General features: G+C 47.8%; 1 protein-coding gene across 1 annotated transcript in view; it reads right to left on the minus strand.

The window, feature by feature from the left end:
* Nucleotides 1-23,572, minus strand: part of PRICKLE2 (prickle planar cell polarity protein 2) — a 105,642-nt gene extending 82,070 nt beyond the window's left edge. Inside the window, exons 1-2 of the mRNA XM_027723012.2 lie at nucleotides 23,516-23,572; nucleotides 23,123-23,208 (exon numbers count right to left, since the gene is read on the minus strand). Coding sequence (XP_027578813.2) covers nucleotides 23,123-23,208; nucleotides 23,516-23,557 — 128 coding nt within the window. The 5' untranslated portion in view covers nucleotides 23,558-23,572. The remainder of the gene's footprint in view (nucleotides 1-23,122; nucleotides 23,209-23,515) is intronic.
* Between the last annotated feature and the right edge of the window lie 2,025 nt (nucleotides 23,573-25,597).

Genomic DNA, 25,597 nt, shown 5'->3' on the forward strand with positions numbered 1-25,597 from the left:
GGCTATACCGTGGTGATGGGTTTTTAAAACCAGAAATGGATATCTTGTAAAAAACCTGAGGTATTTAAAAGGCTTAAAAATTTTTTCAGTCCAGAAAAAGACCAGCTGAAGCCCTGGCTGGGGTTAGATCCTTTCTTACAGTTCAAGGTACTGAAACACACTCCCAATACTGAGCACCGGAGTCAGCTCTGCTGTCTTTGATAAACCATCCGTGTACACAACTTTAAGCACACAATTTGCCACATAATCACAGATCTCAGGACCCCATTAACTGAAAACCATTTGCAGAACGAGCATCCCTGGGGTTTCCAGCTCCCTCATCCCATTTGCACACACTATAGGGTGCGACCATCCTGCTTCTGCAAACAGCATCCCCATTCCCAAATTATTTCCCCAGGCCTTAAAAGAGTGTCTGATGGTGGTGATCATCCCCACAAAAGTGAAGTGCGATAACACATCAGACCACCCTTGGGCTAGCACAGATAGAAAGCATTCCCTCTATCCAGGTTGTTCAGAGCTGCTCACGATGGAGGAACATCCTGATGGGGGACTGGTGTGTCCCACCCAGCCAGAGGGATGCTGGTGTCCCAGCAGGGTGCAGTCCATGAGGAGAGTCCACAGAGCAACCCAGGCTTCCCCAAGGAAGCAGCTGAGCTGCTGTGGCCCTCCAACCTTTCCCAGATTGGTTTCTCATCCATATGATGCAGATACTGACACAAACAAGGGTGGCAATCATAGAATCGCAGAATCATTTAGGTTGGAAAAGATCCTTAAGATCAAGTCCAACCATAAACTTGATACAATTGGTCTTGTTCCTTCCATGATGCCATACAACCAGAACATGCCAGCCCTTCTCAGGTGGAAGATGGACTCCTGACTCATCAGCAACCACACCCAGGGCTGGAAAAAGCCTTTGTCACAAGCATGGACAAGGTTACACCAAAACACCTCTTCACCTGTCCCCCCATTTCTCATGCTTGAAGGGACGTGGCCCTAAATGTATTTATCCTCACGTGACAGCCCACTCTGCAGAATTTAATTGGATAAATTCTAAAATATCAGCTTTGTTTCTTCACCAGTAAACTAGAAAGCCGCTCTCTCACATGTTTATTTGAAATAGGGATTTAGCAAGTATTTAATGCTCTCCTCTTAGCTACGGTTTCAGGCCAGGATTTAAGTATCTGCGTTAAAAGACGAATTTGAGTTTTAAACCGCAGTAAGCACATTCTAAAAATGGAATAAAATAATCAATTCCATGTGCAAATCTCTGCCCTCCTGGTAACCCTCCTGACCCAAATACAACCAATGCTCTGACCTGCCTGGGATGGTCCCTTCGCTGTCTGCTTAAAGAAAGAGAAGCCGAGGAGCCAAGATAGAAAACACACCCTAATTTTTGCAGTTTTCAGCTATTTCCCTCAAAGGACAGATGGATGGGGAGGATGAACTCAGATCACTTGCAAAGGCCACACTGCACACACGCAGCATTCTTTATTCAGCATTTACATATTGACTCGCATCCTGTTTTGCTGTAAACCATAATGTTACTTCACTGCTGTCTGCAAAATAAGCAGATCTGGCAAAACACTTTAGCCACTGCATAACTCCCAGCCCCGCAGTTGCTCAATGGGGCTATTCATGGGCCCTGCACAGACTTTAATCCTTTCCGCACCGAGCGGTGCTGAGCTCTTTTCCTGGCTGCAATCCTGAGTTCCCGGCAGGAGACATTTTCACCTCTGCCCTCTGGCTTTATCTCCTCTCTTCGTGCTACACATGATGCAACAGAAAAAAAAAAAGGAAAATCATACAGAATGCAATGACTTTGATTTGTTTTCAGTGCTGGCCTGAAGGCAGCCATGGTTCGCACAAGTAATGGGCAGCAAAGGATGGTATTGCTGATCCCAGCCTGGCTCACCATTACAGAAACAGCAGAACTATTATTTTCTATGTTTCTAGAACACCACTCATACAGAAAACACTCAAGATTAACCTTCCATCAGATACAGGGTTGTCATTTTCTGATACACCTTTTTTATTTTTTTTTTTAAGAGAGAAAAAGAAGAATTATATAGCTTTTTACATCCAGTGAATCAAACTCCTTATAATTAGGGCTGCTCGTTTCCATGGTAACAAGGATTCAACTCTGTTTTACGTGAAGTAAAAATAAAGAATAGCTCCATCCAGCTGTCAGTGTGGCCTGGGCACTTTAAGCCAGTGATGGGATGGTGCTGCAGATGTGGTGGAGCCTGGAGCACCCAGAGCAGATCTGCTCTGCTCCCAGTGCCACCACACTGGAGGAGGGACACACACTGAAACACTCTTGTCTCCATCTGGCTGAAATGATGGACATGGACAAGATGTAGACAGGGAATTCTCCAGCCTTCCCACTGGTGCCTGTGTCCCCTTGCCCTGGGACTCCACCACCACCCTTCTTTCTGCAAGAGCAGCATCGCCCACACCCTTCCCCAAGGGTTACAGCCTCCTCTGTGATGACTTCACCCCTAATAATAACTTCCAGAATCCCATGGACTCCAGAGGAAAATAAACTCCAGTTATTTTTTCCTTTTACAGTCCTCTTATTTTAGGAATTTGATGTGGGTGTAAAATAAAAAAGACACACCTATCCTAGCTGGAATAAAGCGCTGTGGGTATGATGTGACTCTGGCAAGCACATAAGTGAATCACAGGAGGATCTGCACTGACTTTCTAAAGCAGTAATTTGCCTGGGCCAGGCTTCCGTAACAGATGTTGCCGTTTATATATGTAATTTTGTATTGCTTTTTCAAATATATGAAGGGAGAAGAAAAAAAAAAAAAAAGAACCTTCAGCAATATAATAATCCTCCCTGGCACACCAGCACTGCTCTGCACACACACACACACGTCTGTAATGCTGGAGATGAACACATGCAAAAAATAAAATGCACAACGAATGCCTGCTGGTGCGGAGAGGCGGGCGCCCGGCGGCATCGCTGCCTGCGGGCAGCTGCCCATCTGCCGAGGACACAGGGCCCCAGCATCGCTGCAGACCTCAGCCTGGGCAAAACAAGGAGGATTGTACCAAAAGCAGGTGATAACTGACCGTGCAGGTACGGTCTCAATGTCACACCGCTTGCACTCTGCCGTGAGCTCCACGAGAGCCGCGTGCCACTGGAAATCCGTGACTTCCTCCACCAGCTTGCGGCAGATAACGACAACGTCGCCCGATTTGATTTCACTAATCAATACTGAGTGCTAAAGAAGGGAGCTGGCTGGAAAAGGCTTTGTGCGTGTGGAGTTCCATGGGGGAAAAAAAGGAATTTTCCATTATAATTTCGATGCTGACATTTTGAACAAACAAGCCCTTTGCTTTTGCCCTCCTTTCTTGGTGATGCTGTGGCACGCACACGGGATCAGGGCTCCAGGTTTCCCCAGGACAGGCACAGGGGAGGCAGCATCTCCCACAGGGCTGCTGTGTGTCCCCGGGACCAAGTCCCTTACAGAGAAGCAGGGTAGAAGAAAAAGATTAAAAACAGAAGCTCAATACAAAAAGTCACCACTTTTGAACCAAGACCTGGGTACCTGGAAAGCTGAGATGTCCAAAAGCCCACAAGTAAATTCTACAAAATCTGAACCTGTTTATTTTCTGGATGGCTTCTCCCTCTCCTCCTGCTTCTGGTAACCCAGCACCAAAACCTCTCTAGACAGCAGTTAAAGGGACGTGGCCAATGGGACAGCCCCTCTCACCCACAGCTAGACTTTATGCACCCCATATAATGTGGAGGAAGCTCCCAGCCTCCATCTGTCACCTAAGTCTGGGAGACCATTTCCAATCAAAGCACCACATACTCCTGCAGCCCTTGATATGTTGTACTCCAGTGCCAGATGTCAGGTCAGAGTCGTTCATGCAGTCAAAAAACCTGGTTACATCCACAAACCATCTGAGCTAACAGGATGTCTCTTGAACAAAACAAACCCAATTATTTGCACAACATTGGACAGGGGGTTGTTCACTTCTGCAGAAGAATGCCTGCGACGTTTAAACACTTTCCAAGAAAAACCCTTTCCTTTTCTCACTTTACATTGAATGACAAAGCTTTTTCCTTATCAATTAGGAATCTTAATTACAGATAAACTGATGACAGAACCAGTTTGGCTGAGTAAATCTGCAACTGCTACTATACTTTAAGCCAAAAGGGAAACAGAAATTACTTGCTTGAGCTTCCAAGTACCGGTTTGAGAAGAAACACGGCCATCAGTGCAGCCCTGGTACTGGCATGGACCTGTGGGCAGCCTGGGAAGGTCTTTGCTTCTCCCTCCTCTTTTCCCCACATGGATGGCATGCCCTCAGCAAAGGAAACTAACTGGGTTCCAAGTAACCCAAGCAAGGTGGTCTCCCATGCAGGGGCACCAAGCCATGGCAAATGATGCTGTGGATGCACAAAGTCCGTGTGGGCTCAAAGGGAGAATTCAGATAACTCACAGGACAGAAAGGCACCTGGGGACACCAAATACTTAGAAATCACATTGGCTTAGAAAGTCATCCAACTGGAAATCCTTTGGGTGTGGGAGAGCACTGAGAGACAGTCACACTGTTCTCCTCTCCCCAGCTCTGTCGCAAACCCTCCCATTTACTTGACTCCTCCTCTCTACTCTCAGGTTGTGTTCAGCTTCGCATTCCAAGAACCTGAGCATCTTGAAACCACCAAATTACTGTTTGCTTGTCTGTATTTTCAGTTGAAAAAATAGAAATACTACATTTGAGGAGTCATTCCTTTTGCGTCCAGACACTCTTCAGACCTGTCTCCCTCCCTCTCCACCTCCCCTCCACTGCCCAAGTTTTACCAAGGAAGTTTTTCAACCCAAGTCTAATGTTAAATAAAGCTCAAATTCATGGGACACTCTACATAAACCCAGCAGGAACATAATGTGGCATGAGGCATTTGCAAAATCCACTTTGGAAATCCACAGAGGTGCTTACAAAGACTTTTGCCCCAATCAAAGTGATTTATATTTTTCACGAGTGAGCAATTTGCTTACTAGGAAAGAGACAAATTTGATTTTTAATTTGATCTCCATCAAAACAATATTTTCTTGTTGCTATGACAGCTGAGAGGAAAACCTCTTCCCTCGGCAAGAGCCAGCAAACAGCATTGCCACACGTCCCCGCAGCAGCTCGGGGAGGGAACGCAGCCACGTGCATCATTTTTGGCTCTCGATGTCTCTGATTTGATGGGATTTTTTAAAAGGACATTCTGAAAGCCAAGTAGAAAGTGTCTTTGGAGAGACTGAGGGGAAAGAGCTATGAAACATGGGAGCCTCGTAACACCTGTGGGACCATGAACTCTCCAAAGCCCAGTGGATCATTCCAGGGACTCTCTGGGTTTCACACCAGGCTCCAGGGATCAGCTGCCCTGCACCATAACCAGAGCTGCACCTCTAATCCAAGATGCACAATGTTGGGAGGGGAAGAAAAAGACATCTGCTGACCATCAGTAGATATGGCAAGAGTCCAACAACAATAACAGAAAGGACTTAAATACATAACCGTTTCTTTTCCTTCCACTCCTCCTCCATGGCTACCAGCCTTGCAGTACTGAAGAAGTGCCCTGATGAATAAATATCTTCTTTCCCTTAGCAACAGTTAGCAACAGAGTCAAGGTTTTTTTGCCTTGCTCGAAAGAAACACATCTCAAACTAACACAGATGATTTAAACGGCAATAAATATAGGACGTGGGTGTAATCAAAAATCGCTGAAACGCAAATCGCACTTTTTAGCCTGGGTTATTTTAAAGCACAAGCAGAGCTGCCAGTGATCTGTAGAAAGAGCGTGGAGAGGGCTAGAGGGGAAAGGAAAAACGCAGCAAGATTTTGGAGGAGGACAGAGAGATACTGTCCATTCCTCCCGAGCAAAGCCCAGGCTAGGAAAAGCGATGATACTCTGACGTTTGCTTTCAGCCTTTAGTACGATTTGAGTTTCTGCAGCAGATTTCTCTTTCTACAAACTGCAAAGGTCGCATATACTCAAAAATCTGTTAAATGCATAACCCCAGCTCACAGCAAATGTATTCTTTTCACGGCTCTATTCCTTTAACAGTTCATTTAAGACGTCTGCCTTGCATTTTTCCATTTGGTGTTGGGAAAATGTTTTCTTTCACCTGGCGCAGAGCCCAATTCAACAGAAAAAGAAAGCCCTCCCCGTTTCCATGGGGCCCTGCAGTATAAGACATTGGACTGATTTTATCCTTAACTGGGCTACTTTCGGCTCTGTTACCAGGTATTTCAGCCCCTTCCCTTTTGCACAGGCTCTTTTACTCCTCTGTCATTAGGAGGATGAGTTAATCTTTTGCTGGTTCCTTGACGCTACCAGCAAGGGCAATCCCCTACCACTACCTCTGCTCCTCCCAGTGTTGTTGTCACCACCAACATCACTGCAATCCATGAGGGCCCTCTCCCTGCAGCCCTTCCCCATCTCACCTCAAGCCTTGGTCCCAAAGAATGCAAACCTCTGCTGCCACCATCCCAGCAAAGCACTGCGAGACAGAGGTCTAGCTGGGCTTTTGGTGACATCTCACTCTTCTTTCTCCACAAAGAGAAATATTCGTGATTTCCATACAATTCGCATGCCTTAAAAAACAGTGGATCACAGTTAGACCACAGAACATAGCCTGGTTTTTACCAAAAGCTGAACAAAGCCAAATATCACTAACTGCAAAACAAAACCATGGCATGGTCCTGCTGATATCGCACTGCTGGAAGGTAGCTGGACTGTCCAAGGGTTCCATGGGGAAAAGTGGCTCTTGGGGATGCCTGGCTCCTGGGGATATGGTGATGGATGGTGATGGAGCCAGGCAGCTCCAACACATCTCGATTTTATTTCTCTAGAGACCCAGAGTGATAACAGCATTTGGTTCCTACTGAGTTTTTCAGGATAAAAAAATTGATTCAATTTTTTTATTTATTTTAAACTGAAGCTGGAGATGGCAGAAGGCAATTCTGCAGCTGAGGAAGCCCAGCTCCCAAGCTGACACTGTGTAATGCCACATCTCCTCCTTCACCCTGTTCTATTCCAGCAACTGGAAACCTATCAGGTGCTTTTCTCTAATTAGCCATTGACTTCAGAGAAGGAAAAGTCCTCTACTCGGTGATGAACTGAGGAATGATTCCCATCTCATACACTGTCAGGACACTGCTGTAATGCACGTCATAAGGCCATGCCATATGGATTTGTAGCTAAAATGACTCAGTAGAATGATGCCAGCTGTGCCGACTGAGAATTGGGCTGCTACGTCTTTTTCTGTTAGACGTAGATGTCTAAATCCCTAAGCCTGAAGTAAAATAATTTAGAAGCTCCAGGTAGAAAAGATCTGTTCCCAAATCCTCATCACTTTTCAATCCAGTCTCCAACACATTATACTCTTTCTGCATTTAATGTGCCCTTAAGGTGGGGATTAGGTAGGCATTTGATTACATCTTTTATGTTTATAGCAATTCATTTCCAAACCTTTACAAACTTTAATTAAACGCTACATTTTTTACCACCTCGTCCTGAATTGAGTGAGAGCAGCACAGAAAAATCTGTCCTCAAACAAAATTTACATTTCTAAAGCACCTTTTTCTGTGCAAGCACCTTGGGGCTACTGCATAAAATCATCCTGAGCTGCCTTAAGATGTATCAGTGCAGACATCAAAGCAGCTCTAATACCCAGCCTCACGCAGACCCGCAAACAGCTGAGATCACTGTGTTCGCAAGCACGAAATAAAACAGCTCCTGCCAAAACCAGCCATCGATCCCCTCAAGAGGTGGCCGTGGGGGAAGCGAGAGCAGCAGCCAAGCTCCAGCAGTAAAAACCAACCTTTGCCTTGGAGAAAGCCCACGGGAAGGGGCCCAGTAGCCAAAAGCATGGCAACTTCATCCAATCCCACAGTGTTTCTGAGCATCACTATCCATGAGAGGAGACATCGTTGTGTTTCCATGAATCTAAAGGGGAGCTGAGCATTGCCAGTGAAGAGAAGAGCTTGGCACAGCCAGCTCCCCAAAGCTGGGAATGACCAAACCACCTCCAAAAGTAACCACCCCCTCAACTGTAAAGACTTCCAGTGACTGGGGAATGTAATGCCATTGCCTTAAAATCTGGACTCTTCTCTTAAGAGTTGGCTGCAGTTGGGGTCACCCCATCCCTACCTCAGTGAAAGGTCATGCACTGGCACACATTGTCCCTGTAGTCATTTCCCAGAGGTCTCACAACTCAAAATTTGTCTCTTTTCAGCATTTAGGACCTGAGAAATTGGTTTTGAAGCCAAATTTTAATTGCAGTTTGGAAACTGGGAATCTGGTCCATTTTAAAGTCTGGGTGCAGCAGAAACCATTCTTGGGAGCTGTCAGATCAAAAAGACATGGATCTCATAAGATTAGCTAGGCTCTGCAGCTTTGCCCTTTGGGACCAAGACAGAAAAATGATATCAAATCTTTATCAATCCTGAAACTCAAGCCTGGTTTGAACACCAGCACATCTCTGCAGCCCAGTGGAATAAATTCAGACTGCACAAGGAGAATACTAAAAAAGGTTCAGTTAAAAATCTCACAGGTCGGGTAGCATCAAGGTCAAAGCTGCAGACACTCCTGTGCACAGATACACAAAACACTGAAACAGCAGCAAAATCCTCATTTTCTGCTTTCCTGCAACTCCCTACTTGTCCCTCCAACAATAGGAAGGGGTTCAGCATCTGTGCCCCATTTGCTGCCTCCCCATCCTACAGGCTCCAGGGTGCCATGGGCAGATGAGATCTCTGCAGCTGTGGATGGTGCCACCCGAGCTGGCAGGGCACCCCAGCTCCTTGTGCCACAGCCAGCTTCAAACCTGTTAAACAGCTTGGGGGGGGGATTTAAATCATTGATCAGCCTTGCGCTTGCCCTCTGCGCCGGGCTGAAATTTCACTCCTCGGGTTACCATGGCTGGAAGCACCGCGTGTGCACGGAGCGTCCAGCTCTGCAAACTCACTCACTGCTCACATCCAAACAGCTTCACTTTTCCTGGATCACGCAGAGGCATTTCCCAGCAATAACTATGGTCAGGCCAATTTTTGGCCTTCTCGCTGCAGTTGTTGCCATCAAAGAGCATTGAGAAGATGTAAAGCTGTGTTTTACCTCGCCTGGAATGTCCTGCAAAGGCCAGACAGGTTTTATTTGAAGACTGTTATCACAGGTCACTGAAGATCACTTTCCCAGTCCCTGGGAAATTCACGACATGACTTCCCCAGGTTAAGATTTCACTTCAAACTTGAAAAGTTCAGGCCAAAAGGAAAGTTTAGGCAGTTGCTGCATGTGCTTGAAGGAGCGGTTGGAGCAGGAAGCCAGTGCTTAACAGCACAAGCAGCCCTGCAAAATTTTACAAGACACAACCCTCACGTTAGAGGATCCATTTCTTTCTTCGTAAAATATATTGGGCCTTTCCACAAACTTCTTTTATTGGTCCATTTGGCTACTCACTCCTTTTATGAACTACTCAAGCTCCCGGATCATCTGGAAAAGCTGAGGAAGACGGCCGAGCTAAACCACAAGGACGTGCCAGCCATCGCTAACAACCTCCTCTGCTACCATGGCTCGGGCACTGTGCGTGGGAGCAAGGAAGGGAAAAGCCAGCAGACAGGGCAGCTGGATTTCATCACCTGAAAGGAAGCACACATCATCTTTTTAACCCATTTCTTTTCAATGCCTACAAGGTTTTGGAGTCCCAAAGTTGAGATAAATCCCACAAGCCCAGGTGTCTTTGCGCCTTTCACCTCAGCCCAAAATCCACTTGGCAGCAAACAAGCAGTTAAGACTGGGATTTTCTTTTTAACCAGCCTCCTACATATCTTCCATGGGGGTCCTTTAATGGATCCAGTTAAAGAGCAAGCTTGCATGGAGGTCCACATGCTAACATAACAACATATTTTAACTGTGTATTTAAATAGTTTAATTTCTATTGACATTGGCTAAGGTGAGTCTTAAGGCTTGCCAGTCTCCAGCACAAGGCTGGACAGCTCACCAGTGCAGCCTTTCAAGCCCTATATTGCCAAATCTCCTTTAACAACAAGCTCCTGCAAAACATTTCATAACCATCATTTCCCAAGGAGAGGGGTGCCTGAGGCACTCAGTGTGCTAAGTCCAGTCTTTGTGGCACAGTCAGTGCTGAAAAAAGACCACGAGAGCCTTAAAAGAGAGGAAAAGCCAAGCAGCATGAGCAGATGTGCCTGGCTCTGCATATCTGCTCCTACCCAAAAACCTGGAGCCAGTGGGGCAGAACCAGGCTCCTGTGCTCCAGGCTGTGGTGTTGCATTTTGCTTTTGGTCCCAATCCCAGACCTATAACACTTCATTCCCAGTACTGTTCTCCTAAAACTTCCCAGCCCACCAGTCCAGGCAGGAATACCTAACTGGTGGTGGCAGCATCATGTTGCTCTCACAGCTCCAAAACACGCAATGCAGGAATCACCATAACGGGACAAAATGTCCCCTCCCAGAGCCCAGCTCCGGCGAGACCTCCAGGAAAGCAATTATCCAGGCACATCAATATAACAGCATCTTTATCCTAGTGAGAAGGTGCTTCTCAGCACACAGGCCAGCTTGTACCCTTGAAATTATTCACATATGTCATGTCTGAGCTGTACCAAGCCCTTGTGAAATAACCAGTAAAGGGCGAACGCTGCTTGCGACAATCCCACAGAGAGGCTGCTTTAAACCCTATAATAAGGAGCTCTGCTGCCCTCCCAAATAGCAGGGGCTACTTTAAAAAAACCTTACTATTGTAATCTTGGATTACTCTCTACCACCCAAATCCATTTCATCATAATTAGTGCCCATTATTATAAAGCCCCTCCAACATTTCCATATTCCTCTGAACGTTTTAGACTCTGCAGATACTCTGTAGCAAAATCCACCCAGCTGTGTATTTTGCATAAACTGGTTATCTTGAACCACATGCCCTCTCACTCTTGTTACCAGCCCCATATTTTATACAACAGCATTGACACTTCCAGCCTCTTGCAGGAGCCCTGCTTTGAGAGATTTAGATTAAGCCCAATCCAAGCAGCTCACTGGGGTAGATAGAGGAAATCTGAATTCTTCTTGAATTAATGACTAAAACCTGAACATTCAGCATAGTATCATATGGTTTTACCAGAAAACACATCACCTGAAGCATGGCACAAAATTCAGCTGCCCAGAATATTTTAACAGCACCACATTGCAGTCAAAAGCTGATCATGGACTTGGCTTTGGAGTTCTTTATTCCATCTTAAAAGAAACACAAGGTTCACAAAGAGTTCAACAAGAAACACACCTTGGTAGTGTCTGTGCAATTAACTACAGGGAAGATTAAAGAATAAAGTCCATTTCTGTTGGAGAAACCTTATTACAGAAGATGAAGTCCCAATCTCTGTGACCAATTAAGTACACACCTCCGCACCTGCAGGATGGGGTCCCTCACTAGCAAGCAGGTCCTTCATCATCTAACTAACAATGTTCCAGCCAGCATTTAAGCCCTGCCACCTCACCCTGCCTTCTGCTCCAGCCATGAACTCTGTATTTCAAGTTTCCTTACACAGATGATAACCTCTACAGTAGGGGTAAGAACCATCTCAATGACTTCCACAAGAGCCCTGCAACTCCACTAGTTTTGGTGGCGCTGAGACCAAGACCTCAGCACTGCAAACTCTAGCACAGAAACCCCCAAGTCCCCAGATGTGCTGCTTTTCTAGACACAAGGACTCATAATTCTGCATTCCCCAATATTACCAATCTTTCAAGACCTTTCCTTGAATTGGGTAGTTCCCAGCATCCTAAGATGTCTCTAGACTTTGTGTCTTCAGGAGGAAGATGATGATTGCAACCCTTCACTAGGCTAGGGCCTCCTCGTTTTTCCCCTCTCAGCACACTTCAGTCCCCTCCAAAGCTCAATGTAACAGCAGGCTGAGTATTAATCAACACAACATGCGCTTCATCCAACTTCAGCGACCACTACGAATATTTAAGTTTTATATTATGTGCTGGGATTATTTTTATATATATGCCACCCTGTGTCTTTTTATATACACACTCACACCCCTATATAAGCAAACACACACACAAGAGTATTTCATTTCTGCAAAACATAATGTAAGCACAGGAATTTCTTTTTCCCCTTCAGGCAGCTGGATCAGCAGCCACTCAGCACAGCAGCGATGCAGAGTGCCCTCTGCTGTACATGAGACAAATGTTTCTTTGTTTAAAAATATTTTCTAAATGCTTACAACTTTTCTTAGGACAAAATATATATTAAAATTACACTCGATCATTTCAAGTGCACCATGCAATACCGGTGCCACCAGATTTCTCCTGTCAGACTGAAAGATTCATGTCTCTCACAAGTTGCATCAGCAGAAAGTAAATAAGCCTGGACTGGAACTACACTGGGTACAGTGTGAAAATGTTTTATTTATACATTTGAAAATAGCAAAGGGAAATCAGAGCAAACAATATAGCTTTATTATTCAGGCATTTATCAGATAGCCTTCACACTTCAACAAATCGCACATCTATTAGAGGTACACGCTGAAACTGTCACGTGGCAACGTGAAATCATTTTTCTATTGTAAAGCAGCATTGTTCCTGCTACTGGAAGGAAAGATAATATTAAAACATATTCAAATATATGTATTTGAAACCGTTATACCTTGTAATAAATTATGCACTTGATATTAAAAATCCAAGCTATGCTGCACAAACCTGACTTTCAAATATTAACTTTTATTATCTTCTCACGTCCCAGCTCTTCTCAAATCTGACATTTAAAGGGGCTGCACTTTCAGCATGTGGCCTTTATGGCACTGAACGCAGATAATATGACAGGGCCACACCTCTGTCAAGACCATTCCCACTGTTTGGCAGGCGAGAAGAGGAAAGGAATCAGCCTTGTCTCTGCCTTGCTGCCTCTTCGTCAAATGTTGTGTAATTTTAAACAAAAGTCTGACTACTGTAGAGTTGGGTTTTTGCGAAAACAGGGATTAAACCATCCGCAAAGAGTCAGGATAAGATACAGGGCACCAAGTCCAGCAGCATCTCTGCTCTGGGGTCCACCTCCACCCAAGGCAGATGGGTTGAAGACCACCCAGGTCTTCCTCCATAGAGCAAACCCTGCCACGACAAGCACCTGACGGCGTGGGGAGGTCGGAGCAGCACCGTCTGATACACAAGCACCAAAATCCCAGTTACCAGCACCACAATGTATTTTTTCTCCCTGTGTCACACTCCCACAGAAGGAGACATCTTTTTTTAACCTGTCTCTGTGCAACACCTCGGCTCTGCAAGCAGGGCCCATCTGCTCTGCAGAGCTCCGTGGGCACACCTCCACAGTGACCTGGGAGGATGGGAGGGGGCCGGTGGGGTCAGAGCACCCATGGGTGCTGTCTCCAGATGCCCAGGCCCCCAGGTGCTTCCACACAGCCACCCTGTCCCCACCGCTCCGTGAGCTGGTTGCTCATGGGAACCGGCACAACTGGTTCCCCATCCCTTCCAGTGACTCACTGCAAAGCCTCTCCATTTCCAGCATTTGTATTCGCCTCACAGTTTGGATTTCCTAGAGGAGGCACTACCCAGGAAAACAAGCCTCCTCTTACGCCCTCCTGTAAATGTGTCCACATGAAGCTGACCAAAAATATTCCAGTTTATTTTTTTAAACAGAATCTTATACCAGCATTTTTTTTTCTCCCAACAAAACGTTGTGGTTTTTTATAACTCTTCATCCTGCTCTTCTCAGAGATTCTTGTCCTAGATTCCCCGTCTTGGTTGAAGGCCAAGCATCACTAGCTGAGCCAGAGGGAATATAAAAGCATCTTTCTAAGACACTATAGAAAAGAAGAATTGGACCCTGGGAGCCAATTCACTTTTATGCCTTGGGTATTTAAGGATCAAACACGCATTTGTGAGCTGACACAAGGTAAAAAGGTGGCTTTGAAACTTTATGGCGTATAAAGAAGCCTCCAAAAGCATCTTTTTACCAACTAGAGTGCAAGAGAAAACCAGGAGCAGCAACACGTCCCTTGGGGACAGATGGGCTCACTGGCCACTCGTGGTGGCACCAAGGGCACTGAGCACTTGCAACCACTGCTCTGCTTGCAGAGCAAACAGCTGAAGGCAAGGAAACAAGAAACATCCAAGACACGCTAAGGAGGTTTCCTATGGTTACTGCTGCCATGGAAATACTTTTTTGTTGGCTTGATCTAAATAATCTCTGGCTCCTTGGCTGCAGTACACTTCCTGCAAGGTTGGGTTGGATCCGTAGACCTGCACCCCATACTGGAGTGTAACCACACTGAGTACCAGCCGCCTGCAAGCTGGTCCAGGAGTATCTCTAACCTGAGCTGCTTGGGGCTTTCCTCCAGGCTCCCCGGAGCACATGGCTTGGTTTCAAGCAGAAGAGGAGGAAAGAAAGTGGAGGGAGGGGAAAAGACATCCTTTACTAATTGCTCACAGCTGTGTCCGAGCAGCTCCAGCTTCAGCTGCCAGGAGCTGCAGACTCCTGCTCGCCCAAACAGGCTCTGAGCAAAAGAAACCCCTCACAGGGAGAGGGACTCTCCATCCATCCACAGGCTCTGTGTAGGGATTTCAATAATTATATTTATACACTCCCCTTATCAGCAAGAGCAGCCATTATGTCTTTTATCACCACGGCGGCAGCATCTGCACAAGGGCAATTGATAGGGGATGAAATATTTGCTGCAATGGCTGAGTACAAAGTGCCTCCTTCCATGGCAAGAATAATAATTGTCTCACTGAGCTCTCGAAGTGTTAATCTCTGGTATCAGGGTCCTGTGATGAGCAAAGAGCCACACATGGGAAGAAACAGTCTCTCCAGCAGTGGAGAGGAGCACCCTGAATTCTCTCCACACCTCTTGGCCCAAGCACCTCTGAACCTGAGACAGGCCCTGGCCATCAGGGCTGCATTGATGAGCGTCCAGAGCCCACGTGAAAAACGCTCTTTACAGCCATGCTCGCGAGGCTCACCCTGAAATTTTCCTAACATCAGACAATTCTGCTAATGTTACAAATTCCTCCAACATTAGATAGTGACCGCAGAGATGCTGCGCTCGGGAAGAGTCTGGCTTTCCCCGCCACGGCTGGGAGATTATTCATCGGAGAAAAAAGCAAATATCCAAATGAGCATCACAAATTGCAAAACCAGCTGCCAAAGGTCTCAGCTGATACTATCAGCCATCCTTAAGCTCGGTGATAGACTTACAAGCCAGACAATGAAAACGCAATTGATTATTTGAAGAGTGACTCACTGGTGTAATAAGGATGGATTACAGGGCGGGGTGGCGGGAGACCGTCTTTTGAAAAAACCTAAAAGGCTGCAGATTGACTGTTTAAAGGCAAACAGAAAGGGAACAAAACCAATGAAAAAACTCTTGAAAGCACTAAACAGCCCTCTACAGCCGAGAGCAACAAAGAGGAGGGGAGCGCTCAGTGGGCGTCAGCCGAATAGCTGCGCCCCGGCCCCCTCCAGCTGGGAATCCCGGGCATCACCTTGTATCCAACCAAACTGGTGACCGGGAGCTTTCCCTTTCACGCCACACCACGCTCGTGAAAGGCCTGTTGCAAACCCTCTATTAAAGGAGTTTTTCTCCCCACGGAACATGCGCCACACGCTCCGGGCGGGCGATCGCAGCCACCGCAGCACAGCACCGCCAGGGCTCCAGCAGGACACGTCCTGCGAGGAGAGCGGACTCAGGGCATTCCTTGGGGAGCCAGTGAGGAGGACCGAGAGGGCTGAGGCTACGGCAGGGAAGGAAAATTCAGTAAGTGGATAGGGACGCCAGCCCAGCTTTGCCTGTCACGGGACCGATGTGACTCTTCATCTCCCACCTCCTCCCTCGCATCAGTCCAGCAGAGACTTCAACAAGTGATTTAACTCATTTCCCTGGGCTTGGGTGGATGCACAGGGAGCTCAGGAGCTGTTAAATCAGTTCACTACGTCCCACTAAATCACAGCCGACACGGCTCCCAAATCCATAACCTCAGTCTCCAGCACTGACAGCTGTCTACTTGAAGGAGATCCCCACTGCAAGCCAATCCATCCTGCTTCCAATCCATCCCACTTCTGTGGCGCTCTCTCTCGGGTAAATCCATCTTGAAAGGCTCTGTGAGGAAATTGTGCTTTGCCAGCGCAACCCCATGGCTGAGGCACCAGGAAAGTGCTTGCTGGCCACCGTTCTGCCTTCGGGATGGCAAAACCCGCTCACTCACACAAGGCATGTAACATTCCTCTCTCTGCATACCAAGAAGCAGCTGTAGTCATTTTCCAAAAAACCTCAGTGCAAAAAACCCCCACCAACCTTTAAAATTATTTGTTTAGAAGTAAAATATCAGGTAAACACAGAATGCGCTGTTTGTCTGCTCTGTCCCCCTCCATCACCAGTGTCATTCACAATCACTCCAGAAACAGAATAACCCCCCCCCAAACCAGCCCAAATCCCTCAACAGCTTATTAGTGGTTTTTCACCCCATTCATAAAACTAGAATTGCACAAGGCCACTTCAAAACAGACAGAAAACGTACCCACACTGCCCGTTCTCTAGGAGAAATTCTGCTTTTTTGGCTTTTGCCAACAGCTCAGTGGCACTGGAGCAGGGCAGGGCAGGGCAGCTCCAGTTAGAGCAGCTGCAGAGCAGGGCTCCGTGCTCAGCTGAAATTCAATCAACAAGTGTCTCAAACTCCTTTGAGTTCTTGCAATACAATCCTGAGTGGCTTGTAAAGGACTTCAAACAGGCTCCCTGAGTTTGCCCGGAAACAAGCACATACCTCACCTGCTCTTTTGTACATCGCATACAAAAAAATTAAAGAATTTATTTTAGGCTTTTTGCCAGGGACAATACTGCCTCCGACACTGTAATGCTCTGCTAATGTGCATATTGTGTCTCCCAGCCAACACAAACAGGATACCTTATCAGTCTCGGCTGTTTAAAGTGCTGTTTCAGCAGCAGGGCATGAAGGAATGGAATGGACAAGCCAGAAAAAATGTTTGGGAGATCCTTAAATGCAACTGTACATGCAACATTAGGAAAAGACTGTCCCAGGGCAGGACAATGCTGATCCCTACACCACACCCATGCAAACTTCCATCCCAATGGCCCAGCTGCCCCTTGGCAAAGACGCTCTGGGAACAGTGGGATCAGCACAAGCATCACTACTTATCCTGTTCTGTCCCTACTACCACGGAGGGGGAAAAACTCAAAGAAAAAGTAGACCTGATTTTCCAAACACTTACACAAGTGTTTAACCTCGCAGGTGTGAGTAAATAGGACAGCTGAAGTCATTGATGCCAAGCTAAGTGCACGCTCCAGCATCCCCCCAAGCTGAGCCTCAGTGCACACAGCAGCCACCCCCACCAAACCACCCCCACCCAAACCAGCACAGGGGCTGAAGGACACGGACTCTGTCACTGAGTAACCTGGCAGGGAGCAGCCTCTCCTTTCTGAACTGCTTACGACCAAATAAATACAACAAAAAATATCGTTAAAGACAAACTAACGATAGCAACCCTTCTGTGAAAGGCTTTAAAATCAGCAGACACAACCAAGCTTTCACTTTTTTTTTTGCATCCCCTCCACCATGATGCAGTATCCTTGGGAGGCAGGTGACTCCTGCCTACCCCTGGGGACAGGCACAGGTCTCCTAGGGACAGCAGCACACTTGGCCCCTCTGCAGTCCCCCAGGGACTCACCTCAGGAGTGCTGTGATGGATAAGCACCGGGATGGACCCGCACTGGCTGAATGTTGCCTATTTCAGCAGGTTCTCCATTGCAAAATGACAAATTTGCTAAAACCCACCAGGCCAGTACAATTCACTGTGGCAGCCATAGCCCATTCAAGATAAGGTATTGCTATTCTCACATCTCCAAAGCCTTTCAAATAAACATGCATGGAAGTGTGGAATATCTGAATCCTAAAGGAGTGAGGCACAAAGCCTGTTATTCATGAAAGGGAAAAGCTGGGAGCGTGTGTGTGAAAGACACATAACCTACGAAAAATGCTGAAAACATATGGAAGCAATAATCTGTACTTTTTTTTTTTTTTTGGAAGTAGAAACAAATGCTTCAGAACTCGGTGTTATTCGTTCATGTGCTGCGTTACAAATATTATTGTTTCTGCTCTCTGGATGAGGAAAGAGGCATCAAACTGGAGACCCAAAGGCGCCCAGGATGTGTATGGGAGCCTGCCTGGGCAGGGCCAGTGCTGGGGGAATGTAGAGGGAGGCTGCAAACACGGAGTTTCTTGGTGCTCGCCACGCACAGGCACCCGACCCTCTGGAGCGCTGGGCGCTGGACAAACACAGGAAGAAAACAAACATCCACTGCCACGAGCAACTCCCTGCCTACAGTCAACAAGGCAGAGAAGGGAGTTGCAAAGCGACTTATCCACCATCACCCAGCAACCTCAAACACGCCAACAACCCCTTTGTGGGTCACTGTCTTGTGACACGCGTCTCTTTTTCCTTGTCTGTAGGTTTTTGTGATCAAGTGGTCAATCATAACCCTTTGGGTTGATCACCTGGGATCTCTAGGTGGATCTCTCCCGAGAAGCTGAAAAGTTTATCCTTGCAGATGCTCCCTGATCTGACGAGGCCAGATGAGATGAAACTTCAGTGGGACTGACTGCAGTAGAATTTAGCAAGATGCCGAGTTACGGAAATACATAAATGCTCAAAACACTTGTACGATCAAAACTTGTTAATATAGAATATTACTGAATATTATGTCAAGTCACATAAATTTGCCTTGGAAGGTAAGGGCCAGGCACTATGTTCTGTACAAACACACACCCACTGATGTTAAGACCACGACGTGTGATGGAAACACATGAAGAGAAGCAGATCTCTTCCCCGGCAAAACGTGATTCCAAGGGACAAAGATTACACAACACATGCAAGGAAGAAGATATTCCAAGAAAAGATGTAAAACATAATCTCACACTGAAACTAAAGACGAAGACTGATTTGCCAGGGGTTTATGTCATGTTTATTACTGCTTTTTAAATGCTTCTGCAAACCAGAAGAATAACTATGGCAACAAAGACTTCTCCAAAGGTTTTCAGACACTATTTTTAAATTTGTCTTCTCTGTCACAGCATCCGAATGCTGTGACAGAAAACCTCAGAAAACCGGCCGTATGCTACTGCCTCTGCAGGCTTAGCAAACCAGGTGGTACATCCCCCCTCCTCAAACCAGAGCTCAAATAGCACCCTGAGGTCTGGGTGTGCTGCATCTATGCTTTTAGCTGGTCGTTCCGGGGAAGGCAGAGAGCAGGGAACAGCAAGGTCTGTTCAATTGCAAGAGTATGGTTTTTGCAAGGCTTTCTCAAGGAGCAAACCAACCATGGCTCCATGTGCTAAACACATGCCAATCTCCCAACACGAAGGATTCGCTATTTTAACTACAGCATTAAGGCTGTAATTTTACTTCACCCAGAGTAAATCTGAAATTAGTTCTTCACAGTAAGCTTAAGAGCAGCAAAAGCCAACCATTTGTCACCTTTAAGGTTTGCATATTCACACTAATTGCATCAGGACTAGGTTATAAATTCCCTTCCCTCCTCCTGGACCACCTCCCTGGAAGGCTTTTCTCTGCAAGACATTATGCAAAAGACACTCCTAATGGCTATTCATTCACCAAACTCCAGTGACAGCTTTATTTAATGCCAAAGCTTGTTAACAAGCTGAATGGCACACAGTTTAATGTAATGCAGATCTGATTAGAAAACAGTAACCGGGCTCCTAAGGAGTTCAATTTTTATTGAATTTGATTTCCCTTTTTCCACACAAAGCCATCGACCTGTATTAATGAGGATTTGGTTATGTACACCCCATTTCCATCCTTCAGACCGCAGCCCACACAGAAGAACTCAGTCCATGTGCACTTTGCTGACAACCCACCACAGCAGAAAGCAACGAGAGGAGAGGAAGGAGTCGTTTTGCTGCTCAGACCATGAGAAATTGGGGGTTTTACTGGTTATAGTTTGATAGCAGCATCTTCACAGACTTCACACCCAAGGAGGGTGGAATTCAATCTTCAGTCTTTTCAGACAAACCGCTTACTTTCTCCTCTTCAGGGCTAAATGATTTAAAACTGAAAATTGAACTTCTGCCTTACAATAAGAGGCAGAGATCTGTGGCACTCAGCAGAGAGCTCTGAAAGCATAAAACACAGGGCTTCAGTTTAACTGAGGTGTTTTCAATTCCTCTCTTCCACCCAAATAGCATTAAATATGCTGACACTGCTACACGCTAATTCACCCACTACCTTGAATATGAGATTATAAATTGCAGAGCAAAATTACTAAGATTCAAAAACAAACTTCAAAAAACAGGGACATTATTTAATTACTTAACAATTCCCTTTCATCTTCTTTTTGCACATCACCTGCAGTACAGAGATCAGGTTTATTCTGAAAACAGTTCTGCAGAATACAATTTATTTTCAGGAGGTTTCCCTGGCTCAGGAATGATAAATTCAACCAATACTCAAAGCCATCTCTGAGAAAAGTGGCTTTTAAGGGGACATACAACCACAGAAATCTTCGTCTAACAAAGCAATTTGCCTGCTGAATGGAGTGGCTGATCACACCTAAAATCACAGGTAAGTCGAAAATACACAGTCCAGCATAATTAGGTATAAGACAATGCCTATCTCAGCAATGGTTTCAGTGCCTGCAAGCTTACAAATTCTGTCTCCCTAAAGCACATCACCAGTCGGCATCTTTGAAGCAAAAAAAGTCCCATTTACATTTATCAGCAAAACTCTGCTGTTAAAGGATTATAAAAAGCCTTACAAATCTCTAGTGGTTAATTGATCTGGATTTATATCCCTAATCTGCAGAACTCCTTGCAAACCCTTGTTTCCTTCCAGTCTCATTCTGCACATTCAGGTGAGCAGCCCCAGCAGGCCCTGGCTACACCACCTCGTGCGCAGAGGGCACAGGCTCCTCAGCATGTTTTTGACCTGCAAAACTACTATGAATAATTTGCCTGCTTACCTATTCCTGGCATTAATAGACCACTGGCTAGTAAAAAATGAACATGCTTCCTCTCTATTGTGTTCTGGCAAATGGGTTGCCTTTATTTGGTTTAATTGCGTAATTACTCCCATATCAAGGCAATTAAATGGGAATGTGTGCAGGAGGGCTCTCAGCTCATGAAGTCCCAGCGTAAGGCAATTTGGTGTAAGGTCTAACCTGCTCAGCAGGATGCAAACCTGGAGCACACAGGCAGCAGTGCCTCTGGGGGCTGACCCCACCCATACCCAAAGGGTGCCCATCTTCTCCTGCCGTTGGGGAGGTAGAGAAAAGGCTGCTAGAACAACCCACACTGTTTCAGCCAAAATCCTTGCCCATGTCTGGGGTCCCTCAGGAAAAGAGATGGCTATGGATGGTCCTGACAGGCTGGACCCTCCTGCACACAGAGTTTGGCAGGATTGGGCCAAGTGGCACAATGTGCCAGTGCAGAGGGCACAACCTGAAAAGAGCCACAACGCTCCTCTCATCTGACACTACTCAAGTAGTGGGTGCCCCTTCTGCTGGGTCGTTTGGCCTCCGATGGGGTGCTATCAAAATTCACTTAATTCTTCAAAAGCCACTGAATAGTTGCACCCTCTGACACATTAAAACAGGAACCACAGCACCTCACAAAGTCCTTGGAGCAGGGTAGGAATACTGTTGGTGACTACAGCTTTTCTTCTCATCCTGTATTTGAAATTTCCCCTTGACACTTTTAGCATTATAAAGCAGCTCTGCAATGACACAAGGAAACCTGGGACAGCTCCAGAAAGCATTCATAAGCCCTGAAAAGAAGACAACTCAGGGGTGACCTTATAAATCTATTAACACACGTGGCAGATTCAGATCACTGGGAGGGTGTCAGGACACCACATCTCCTGCAGCCCAGGAGGAAGGGACACCTTCAGCTCCTGAAGGTCTGAGCACTTGGATGTGCCATCAGCACCTGTGGAGGGCCAGGCTGGAGGACACGGGAAACCTCAGCTGAGCCCCACCTGTCGCTGTGCATCCCTCGGGGCAGACCTCAGCCTATGGAACCTGTCCCACCATACCCTGGGGCAAATGCCACCAGGAACAGATGATTTGCAAGGCTGAACTTTAAGATACAACTCAATGGGGGTATATCAATCCCCCTCCTTGCTCTAAACCTGAGCTTTAAGCAGCTGAGATGCATCTCTGAGAAGTAGGGCAGGGACCAGGAGGAATGCCAAGCACAGCAGATACTGGAGAAAAGGGTACATATACCCTGAAAAATAAGGTTAAAAGGTCGCCACACGCTCCCTGGCCTACTATGTCTGTGTGCAGTTCCCAGAGCCCACAGCCCAGATTTAATATCGCCAAGTCCCAGATCGCCCATCAGCAGGAACTCATTTCGAGGCAGAAGAACGAGGGGAGGTGAGAAGTGCTGACCCAGCACGAGGCCAGGGCTCGCTGGCGCTGTCAAGTTTGTAAAGACACACAACAGAAATAGCCAAAAATACTTGTTCATTCCTACACACCGCCATCCATTTCAAGAGCTAAATCTCTGCTTGGCATCACTGACAGGGGATAAATCCCGCCATGGGGGAGGCAGGAGTTTCACGCAGTGGTTTGGTGCAAACCATCAGAACGCCTTCAGCCGCGTTTCCCTCTTCCCACCCCACCCAGATTGTCCCCGCCAGGTGAGGGCGGCTTCAGCTCCCCCGGCATGATCCGGGGCAGCAGGACGAGCCCCTGACCGCAGTGGGGAGGTTGCGAGTTGGTAATTACCAAACCAGTTACCCCAGTCCCGCGTCTGGATCCTGCTGCACCCCGCACCAGCGGCCGCCACGGGCACACCTGTGGGGCACACCTGTGTGGGGCTGGCAAACCCACCCGCGCCTCCAGAACCCCCACCCCGGGTGCGCAACACGCTTAGGACTAACACAAACGCTCCCCCAAAAAAAGCCACACCTGCAGCCCGGATGCGCACAGAACCGGGGAGGGAGCCACAAAAACCCTGTGAAGAGAGAGGCTGGAAGGGACCCACCGGGGTCCCGCTGCCCGCAGGAGTCGGGGCGATGGGCCGGGGGGTTCACGGGGGTCTCGCCGGGCCTTACCTCCACTTGTGCAGGGCAAAGCCGGGACACTGGTCCCCGCAGGTGTTGCAGGGCTGACCCCTCTCCGGCTCCCCCGACGCCGTCAGCTGCAACGAACCGCAGAGTCAGCGCCGGCTGCGGGACGGGGGGGAGGATGGGGGGACAGGGGACACGCACCCGGGGGGGAAAGGGGGCACGCTCGGGGGAAAGGGGCACCCGCACGGCTGGGAGAGGGCAGGGGAGGGGCCGGAGAGGGGGACGCACCCGGGGAAAGGGGTACATGCGGGCGGCGGGGGCGGGCGGGGACCCGCACGGCGCCGAAGCGGGCGGCGGGACGGAGCCACAGGTTGGAGCGGAGCGGGGCGGGGGGACGAAGGGGGAGAGAGAGAGAGAGAGACCCCCTCGACAACTCACCGAGCGGCTGGAGAGCCGCTTGCGGGAGCCGCGGCCGAACATGGCAGCGCTCCCCGCACCGAGCCCAGCGCAGCCCAGCCCGAGTGCGCGGCAGCAGCGGCCGCCCCGGCCCGTCCCGCCCCCCCGGCGGCCGCCCCTCCGCCGCTCCCGCCCCTTCACCCGCCCCTCGGCCCGGCAGGCACCGCCCCGGGAGGGCCCGGCTCCCCCCGCCCCGGATCGCCCCCGCTGTCATCGCCCCGCTCCGGAGCGAGCGTCGCTCCCCCTGCTCTTCCCGGCGCTCTTGTCCCGCCGCCCTCGGGAGCAGCGCGCCCGGCCGGGTCTGTCTGTAGTGCACAGCCCAGTGTGCTCCTTACGCTCGGCTGTTAGTAAAGAACCTGAGCTCTCGAAGGGCAGAGGTGCGATTTAGCAGGGCTGGAGCGGCAAACGCTGGTGTTACAGCTCTGAGCACGCTGCGCTGTGCCAGGGGGGTTTTACTGGCACAGGCACGGAGCAAACATCTTGGGTTCCTGCTGGGCTTCTGATCCCCTCCTCAAGACAACAGGTTTAGGCGACAAACACGAACAGGGTGAAGGAGAAACACAGTCACAGGAAATATATTTGCAGCCTGAGATGCTGGGCCAGGACACAAAGCACCTGTTACTGCTCCGGAGCTCACGGTCCCCCCAGAGCTACATATGGGCCAGCAGGGCTGGGATGTGTGAGACCGTGGGGTCAGGAGCCATGGGCCTGGGAGCTGTGGGGCTGGGATCTATGGGGCTGGGAGAGGTTGGGCAGCCCATATATCAGCCTGCTCGTGCCCTGTACACAGTGCACTACAAAGGGATCCCCACAGCCAACAACCAGCCTGTACCCCTGGGGTCTGCAATCAAACAGCACATCTGGCGCAAGGCAGAGCAAAACGAACCATGGGGAGAGAGGAAGGAGCAAACACGCTTCACAGAGCACAGGGCTCCTCGGAAACTTGTCCCCAGTGGCGTTGGAGCAGCTTCGCTATTAGCATTTCACAGCTTCACCCATGGTTGTGGTTGTTTGCAGATCCTGCCAGCTCTTCCCCTCCTTCCCTGCCTCTTTGTTCCTTTGCCTTGCTGCCTCACAGGTGGTCAAAACCATAACGCTTTGATAATTTTTTTTTTCATTTAATCAATTCTCATTTTTGTCAATTCTTCACTTGTATCTTCCTGTCTAGGAGGCTGAAATGAGGCCGGGAGCTATGCAGCTGCATTGTTACTTCTTGAAGAGTCTCAGGTAAAAAGTTTCAGGGAGATTTTTGCTCTTTCCTCCCATACCGGGCTTTCTTAAACAAAAAGAAAACCCAAAAAACCGCAGACAATTTTATCATGGAGAAAATTTTCTTTTTCACAGTCTTTTTTGATGTCACTGGGAAAATATCGAATGCTCCCTGCTCTGTTTTTCTATGGTTGCTATTTTTACCTTTCCAAAACCCTCCATCTTCCCTCTAGTGTTCCCTTCTGCTAAATTTCCTCATCATTTTCCTTCTTGGTTTCTCTCCCAGTTTCCAACTCATACAGTGGTGCATGAATATATTATAAACTCTCGAGGGAGGAGGCGATCTCTTCAAGTACACACACATTTCATCACACAGTGGGCAACTGGTTGCAAAGTGGGGTTTGACCTCATATTGAAACACCTCCACCTATAACCTGTATCAAGTGTGGAATACATTAATATCAGGGTGCTGAGTTACTGTTATCTCTGCTGAAGGACAATGGCATTTCAGGGAACAGACGCTGTGCAAGAGAGGGTCTGAAAATCTCCAGCACTTTGGGTGTCTTGCATAAGATTCAGAATATTTAAAACTCCAATTAAAACTGCTGAAATAAAAGCAGTATTGGATACAAGACTTATAACAAGATTAAACGTGCTGTGGGAAATGCTTTAAAGGTGACCTGCAAATCCTCTTTAATTGCTCTGCTGTTGCAAGAGGTGCCGTGCGCCCTCAATAACAGGGCTGGTGAGGACATCTGCTATAAGTTTAAAACAGCAAAAGTAAGTCAAAGTTGGAGGGTAAATTCCTTGGAGGTGTGGCTGTGCTGAATCACAGCTCCAGTCTTCTGATGAAGA

This window comes from Pipra filicauda, unplaced genomic scaffold (assembly GCF_003945595.2).
Source record: "Pipra filicauda isolate LSUMZ 115617 unplaced genomic scaffold, ASM394559v2 scaffold148_size1903560_pilon, whole genome shotgun sequence".
NCBI classification, from domain to species: Eukaryota; Metazoa; Chordata; class Aves; order Passeriformes; family Pipridae; genus Pipra; species Pipra filicauda.